This window comes from Neofelis nebulosa, chromosome 16 (assembly GCF_028018385.1).
Source record: "Neofelis nebulosa isolate mNeoNeb1 chromosome 16, mNeoNeb1.pri, whole genome shotgun sequence".
Lineage (NCBI taxonomy): Eukaryota > Metazoa > Chordata > Mammalia > Carnivora > Felidae > Neofelis > Neofelis nebulosa.
The window spans coordinates 37,017,670-37,024,623 of record NC_080797.1 but is presented as its reverse complement, the minus strand read 5'-3'; the positions used below and the strand labels follow the sequence as shown (position 1 = coordinate 37,024,623).

The following is a 6,954-nucleotide window of genomic DNA, read 5'->3' as shown; positions in this document are numbered from 1 at the left end:
AATTGGTCAGAGAAAAATGCTCCCCGCCCCCCCCCCCCCCCCCCCCCCAGCCAGGCCTCCTCTGAGGGAAAGTCAGGGGAAAATCTCCTGCCCAGGATCTGGGGGGAGGTAGGAGAGGCCCCAGCAGCAAGCATGGCAGGCCTTGACTGTCCTTGGGGTCCCACAGCCGGCCTGGGGTGGGGCCCGGGCTCCTGGGTCACCGAGGCATCTCAGGTCTCCCTGGGTCTCTCTTGCTGCACTCACCTACCCTCTCTGCCCCCAGCACACTCACTAGGGGCAGCATAGAGTCAGCTCCCGGGGCAGGCGAGGGGTGGGGGGGGCACTAACAGGGGCCACTGCCACACCTGCCCTCCTTCCTCCCTCCCTGCCCGCAGGCTTCCCATGGGGCAACTAGCATACGGCCAGAAGGGTACTATCTTGGGCCTTGTTAGGTGTGTGACCCTGGGTAAATCTACCTCTTTGAGCCTCCATTTCCTGCTTTGTAAAAATGAGACTCGTTAGATCATGGGGCTGTCATTAGAAGAAAATGAGAATCAGGCGTGCTGCTTTGGTAATCAGGAGTGCGCAGTTCTGCCCCAGGTGGGTGCCCATGGGCCTCTCCAGCTGCTGGGCGCTGTGCTGTTCCGGCAAGGCCTTCTGCTCCTGTGTGGCCTCTTCCCGTGCCCTTTGCTGTGTCCACCCAGTGATGTCCTCATTCCTCACTCCCACTCCGTGCAACGTGTATTCCTGCACCGTGAGTTGCTTCCCTTGGGTGCTCGGCTTCCCCAGCAGCCATCCAGCTCCCCTTGAAGGAGAGCCAGGCCCCTCCCAGATGGCATAGTAGAACTGGTCAGGCTGTTGAGACCAGAGAACGAGGCCCAGAGAGGGGCAGGGACTGCCCCATGCTCAGCCTGTTTATGGCTGAGTTGGAGTTAGAGCCAGATCTGATTGTACCACTCATCAGAGCCCCTGAATTCCCATCTCACCTGCTTGGGGGTGTTGGTGACAGGGGCGGCCATCCACATCTGCTCTTTACGACCTGACTGGCCTGACTTGGGAAACCACTTCTCTGACCACTGGCCACGAGAAAGGAAAACCTCTGGCAAAGGTTCATGCCCAGGGTCCCAGGTATGGAATTAACCAAGTAATTTCCTGCCAGTGTCATGGTGGCAGTTGGGGACCAGGGCTCTGGGTGCAGACACCTGAGGCTGTGGTTGCACTGTCCCTTCCTGTCAAGGGGCATGGCCAGGGGCTATGCCCTTGATCCCAGGCAGAGGAGAGGAGTGGGGGTAGGACCTGATGGCCTGGTACAGAGCCCAGAATGGGCCTCGATTCCTGCCATTTCCTGCTCTGTTTACAGACAGGCTGCTGTCTTCCCTGGGCAAGAGGAAAGGGGTGGGACAGAGGGCAAGTGCCAAGGTGGCACGAGGCTGGGCACGTGCCTGGTCTCAGACAGTGTCAAAGGAGTGTCAGACACCTGGAGGTGTCACTCTGAGGACTCCTGCCCTCCTCTGGAGCATCTTGATCTCTTTGGAAGCTGACTGCTGACCCGGCGGGGGCAGCTGGAATCCAGGTACCCCAGCCCCCACCCTGGGCGCAGAGTCCCCCATCAGTGAGCCTTGGCTCTGCTTTTAGCATCTGACGCCAGAGGGGCTGAAAATAGCCCCTGGAGGAGGTGGAGGAGGGGGCTATTTAAAGGGCCTGGGAGGAGCAGAGCTGAGAGGGAGTAAGCACTGATCATGGCGACCGCAGAGCTGAGCTGCCAGGTGTCCGAGGAGGACTGTGAGCGGCGAGAAGCCTTCTGGGCTGAATGGAAGGATCTGACGCTGTCCACACGGCCTGAGGAGGGGTGAGTGCCAGCCAGCTGGGAGTTCCTCCTCTGCCCTACAACACCCCTCCTGAGGCTCAGGAGGCCAGAGCACAAAGCCCTGCAGAAGTTTCTGGGGGTAGGGACAAGGAGAGGGCCCACTGGGGAGAGTGGAGTCACCCCTTCCGCACCCCAGGTCCTGGCAGCCCCAGGGAGCCCCCTACCCAGCTCGTGACTGGAGGGTAGCAGATTTCAGGAGCTGGGTACCCCCCTCCCCTCTCCTCCCCAGTTGCTCTCTGCACGAGGAGGACACCCAGCGGCATGAGACCTACCACCGGCAGGGACAGTGCCAGGCGCTGGTGCAGCGTTCCCCCTGGTTGGTGATGCGTATGGGCATCCTCGGCCGCGGGCTGCAGGAGTACCAGCTGCCCTACCAGCGGGTGCTGCCACTGCCCATCTTCACCCCCGCCAAGATGGGTGCCGCCAAGGAGGAGCGCGAGGACACCCCCCTCCAGCTGCGGGAGCTGCTGGCATTGGAGACAGCCCTGGGGGGCCAGTGTGTGGAGCGCCAGGACGTGGCCGAGATCACCAAGCAGCTGCCCCCTGTGGTGCCTGTCAGCAAGCCCGGTGCCCTTCGTCGCTCCCTGTCCCGCTCCATGTCCCAGGAAGCACAGAGAGGCTGAGAGGGACGGTGACTCGGGCTCCACTGTGCCCACTGTGGGCTGGGCCCTTCCTGGCTAGGACCATGGAGGGCAGCTGCTGGCCATGGATGCTTTGTAGTTTGCCCAGAGTTGGGGGCTAGGGGAGGAGGGAGCCAGAGGCCAGGATGCCTGGGTCCCCTGAGTTCCCAAAGGGAGGGGGGCAAAGACAGTGGACACTAAGGGTAGAGAGCTGGGGGCCAGCACAGCCGAGTACCCCCAGCCCCAGGAGAAGGGACAAAAGATGCTGGTGAGGACAAGAGGTCCCTGAGAGGAATGACCCTGGTCCAGGCTTCAGCTTCAGAGAAAGATGAGGAAAAGTGTTAAGGGGATCTGGAATGCTCTGAGAAGAGGCTTGGAGAAGACTGGCGTGAGGGGGACGTGAAGAAGGCAGAGGCAGAGTGGGGCCCCCAGCATCCTCTGTTAGTGCTGCAATAAATGCTCAATTGTGTTCCAGACTTTCCGTCTCTTTCCTTGTGGGGGCCGGCCCATTGGTGTCCCCCCATGCTCACTTCTGGGAATAGGCCTTGCATCTGAGCTAAATATGGCAGAGCTAGTGGGTACGCTCCATGCTTGGTGGTGGGGGCAGAGGAGACAGGAACAGAGCTGTAAACAGGGTGGCTGTCTGTCCAGGCCCCCTTCCATGCCCTGGCTCTGCTGTGCAGTTCCTGGACTCTGTGTCCAGTCCCCTGGCACTGGGCAGTGCCCAGCAGGCCAGCTGGCATCCAGGGTGTGTTTAAATGATCTCATGGAGAAGAGGGAGGGGGCTGGCACCAGGATTGTCCTTGGCTGTACCTAAGGGTGTGGATGGGGTCACTGACCCCGAGGCTGACCTACCTCTCAGTTCTGAATCCAGACAGGATCAGTCCTTGGCTCCGGTCAGCTGCTCTACCCACCCTGCCCAGGGAGCCCAGGGTGGGTTGTGGGGAGTGGAGGGTCGGGTTCTTGTCTGTGACCCCTGCAGCTGTTGTGACTCATGTCCCAACCTGATTGCCTGGCCCAACAAGGAGACATGTTCCTCTTGGGACAAGGTGGGGACCGGTGAGGGCACAGAGGTGAGGGCACAGAGGAGGCTAGGGGCCCATCTGGACAGGGGCTCGTAGCCTACCTAGGGCAGAGGTGCACTGAACTGGCCCAAAGGGGTCCACTCCAGGAAGACCATGGAGATAGCTCCATGGAATCCACTTCCCATTTGGGGGAGAAAGGAGGGGAGACCCTGGCATCTTGACCTGGAGTGCCAAGCAGACCTACAGGCCTGGCCTGACCCCCTCCCCAAGAAAGGGGAATGCAGTGTGGGCTGGGGAAGGAGAGGGGTCAGAGACCCCAGACTGGTGCAACCCCAAATCCCTTGGCACCTAAGGCCCAGCCCGCGCCCCCTGGCGACCGCGGCAGTCCGGGGGAACACCTGCATCCTTCCGCCCTCACCAGGGACCCGCGTGCCCGACATGGCTAGAATGTCCCGACCTTCTGCCTTCAGAAGCCCCCAGATAAGCGGCTCAGAGCCTGCGGGGCCGGCAGGGAGGCCCCGCTGTTCGGAAGGCTAAGTGCATTAGCCCCGCTCACATCCCCTATCGCTGCTGCCATCGGACGGGCGGGGCCGGAGCTCCGCTCTAGCGCCCCGGGGCGACCGCGACGGTGGCGGAGCCCAGAACGGACTGTCCTTTCCGGAGTGGGTGTGGGGGGCGCTGGGGAACGAGGGTTGGGAGGAAAGGACGAAAGAGGGCTGGAGGAGGGAAGGGGGAGCTGGGGTGACCAAACCAAGGAAAGGGGTGGATGTGGGACGGGGTGTCTCGGAGGAAGGAGAGCCCGCAGGGGGCCGGGCCCGGGGTTGGGACGAGAGCGCTGGGAGGTGGGCAGTGGGACAGCGCCGACTGGACCCTGGGCCAAAGAGAAGGAATGGGGTGCCGGGCGAAGGGGGTGAATGGCCGGGGAGCTGGAGGAGAGCGACGGGAAGAGCTGGGGGCTGGCGGGGCGGGGATCTAAGGGTCTTGGGGGCACGAAGCTGGCTGCCTGGGGCCAGGCCCGGTGAGGCAGAGTGGCGGGGCGCGGGCGCAGCGGAGGAGCGGGGTGGGGGTGGGGGTCACACGTGCCCGGGCCGCCCCACACGCGCCCCGAGTGTCTGCCGCTCGGACACTAAGGGAGATGGATGGGGTGGGGGAAATGCAACGCGGGGCCCCGGGCGGTTCCTGGCGCAGCCGCCGCCCCCGCAGCGGAGGGTCGGGCCGGGACTTGGGCGGCACATAAAGGGGCCGCGAAGCGCGAGGACCGGGCGGGCGGCGGCGGCAGCATGAGCGCAGCAGACCCGAATCCCGCTGCGGGCGCAGTCCCCGACTCGGACCCGGATCCGGGCCGGGCGGCGGTCGCCTCCGCCTACCAGCGCTTCGAGCCCCGCGCCTACCTCCGCAACAACTACGCGCCCCCTCGGGGCGACCTGAGCAGCCCGGACGGCGTCGGGCCTTGGAAACTGAGCTGCTTGGCACAGACCTTCGCCACCGGTGAGCGCGGGGGAAACTGAGGCCGAGAGGACAAGAAGTCATCAGGGAGCTAAAGGGGCATACGCCAGAGCCCGAGGGGGGCCAAGGAGCACAGATAGGTAGTTAGGAGTGAAAATAGAAGAGGAAGAGAAGCAATATCCCTTTGCGGGGGCGGGGGGGCATAGAGAGACCTGTGAGGAGGGCATGGGGGGAGGGGCAGATCGTTCACAATTGAGAGGTGAAGTGGGGGATGCAGGAAAGGGCCCCAGATGAAGAGAGACGCCAAGAAAAGAGATGGAAGCAGAGATTGGGGAGGGAAGAGGCAACTGGCAGGGGATTGCCCATCACTGTAGGATTTCCCCACTTAAGTCTCACTGTAAGGACAGTTCGGCAGAGGTGGGACTTGAGTCTCAGATTGTCTAAGTTCCTTTCCCAAGGCAAGTCAGTCTGTGTTGGACGGGGTGGGGGGACTCAGATCCAGGTTAGCTAATGTGTCTTCCAGATGGAGATACACTTTACAGAGGAGGAAGGGAATGAGGGAGGGAGAAGCAGGTAAGGGAGAGAGTGACCGAGGCAGGGGATGCTTGGACAGGGTTGGCACCAGGACCCTCTTCCCTGCGCCCTCCCAGGTGAGGTGTCTGGACACACCCTCATCGACATTGGTTCAGGCCCCACCATATACCAGCTGCTCAGCGCCTGCACCCACTTTGAGGACATCACCATGACAGATTTTCTGGAGGTGAACCGCCGGGAGCTGGGGCTCTGGCTTCGGGAGGAGCCCGGGGCCTTCGACTGGAGCATGTACAGCCAGCACGTCTGCCTCATTGAGGGCAAGGGGTAAGGGAGCTTCCCGTGGAGTGGCTGGCAGGGGGGTAACAGAGGACTGAACGTGGGGCGGCCCTGAGCCCTGGTCCTGACCCTGCCTTCTGCCCCTGCACAGCGAGCCCTGGCAGGAAAAGGAGCGCCAGCTGCGAGCCAGGGTGAAGCGGGTCTTGCACATCGATGTGCACCAGCCCCAGCCCCTGGGTGCTGGGAGCCTGGCGCCCCTGCCTGCCGATGCCCTGGTCTCTGCCTTCTGCCTGGAGGCTGTAAGCCCAGACCTTGCCAGCTTCCAGAGGGCCCTGGATCACATCACCACTCTGCTGAGGCCTGGGGGGCACCTCCTCCTCATTGGGGCCCTAGAGGAGTCATGGTACCTGGCTGGGGAGGCCCGGCTGGTGGTGGTACCCATGTGTAAGGAGAAGGTGGTGGAGGCCTTGGTTCGTAGCGGCTATGAGGTGCGGGACCTGCGCACTTACGTCATGCCTGCCTGCCTTCAGACAGGTGTAGACGATGTCAAGGGCATCTTCTTCGCCTGGGCCCAGAAGAAGGTGGGGGTGTGATGGCCCAGTGCACCCTGTGCTGATGGCTCTCATATACCCAGATTCCCTGTCATCTGTGGTGGCACCTAATAAAGAAATCAGTTCCTCCTGCTGAGTGTCAGCTGTGTGTGGCTCTTCTGGGAAACAAGGGCCCAGAGCTCTCTCTAGGGTTGTGGGGGTGTGAAAGCTACCAACCCTAGCCTTTTTTTTTTTTTCCAGAAGCTTCCGTGAAGGTAGGTTTCTTTACCACTCATTCTTCCCAAACTAAGGAAAGCCAAGGTCAGTGGGTATTCATTCAGCATCTGCTATGTGCCAGGCACCTATTAGGTCCGTTCAGTCCTCACATTCAGCAGGTCCGGTTGTCCTGTTTGCAGGTGAAACTCAGGAAGGTTAAGTAACAAACAGTAGTAGAGCCTAGTTCAGGCCAGAAGGGGAGGAGTGGGGAGATAATCAGGAGACTGAAGTGGACAGTGCAGGGGGAAGGAGTTACAATGCAGGCACCAGTTCCCTCTCCCAGAGCCCACTCCCCCTGGACTGGAGCTCCGCCCAGCTCTGCTGCTGCTCTGCATCTGGTCCCTGCCATCCCCACCCCCAGTGCCTAGGTAGAGACCCCACCTGCCTATTGCCTCCAGCCA

The 6,954-nt window shown here is 62.0% G+C and overlaps 2 protein-coding genes across 3 annotated transcripts; both read left to right on the top strand.

The window, feature by feature from the left end:
• The first annotated feature begins 1,509 nt into the window (after positions 1-1,509).
• Positions 1,510-2,942, top strand: TCAP (titin-cap). The gene is made up of 2 exons (XM_058705315.1): positions 1,510-1,828; positions 2,076-2,942. The coding sequence occupies exons 1-2, from the start codon at positions 1,719-1,721 to the stop codon at positions 2,467-2,469; spliced, it is 504 nt and encodes a 167-aa protein (XP_058561298.1). The 5' UTR covers positions 1,510-1,718; the 3' UTR covers positions 2,470-2,942.
• A 584-nt stretch (positions 2,943-3,526) lies between these two features.
• PNMT (phenylethanolamine N-methyltransferase) lies at positions 3,527-6,431 on the top strand. Of its 2 annotated transcripts, none has more exons than XM_058705308.1 (3): positions 3,527-4,979; positions 5,627-5,795; positions 5,899-6,431. In XM_058705308.1, exons 1-3 carry the CDS (start codon positions 4,631-4,633, stop codon positions 6,338-6,340), a joined length of 960 nt encoding a protein of 319 aa, XP_058561291.1. In that variant the 5' UTR covers positions 3,527-4,630; the 3' UTR covers positions 6,341-6,431. The 2 variants fall into 2 exon arrangements, with proteins under 2 accessions (XP_058561291.1, XP_058561290.1); XM_058705307.1 differs by having other exon boundaries at positions 3,536-4,979; positions 5,588-5,795.
• The last annotated feature ends 523 nt before the right edge of the window (positions 6,432-6,954 follow it).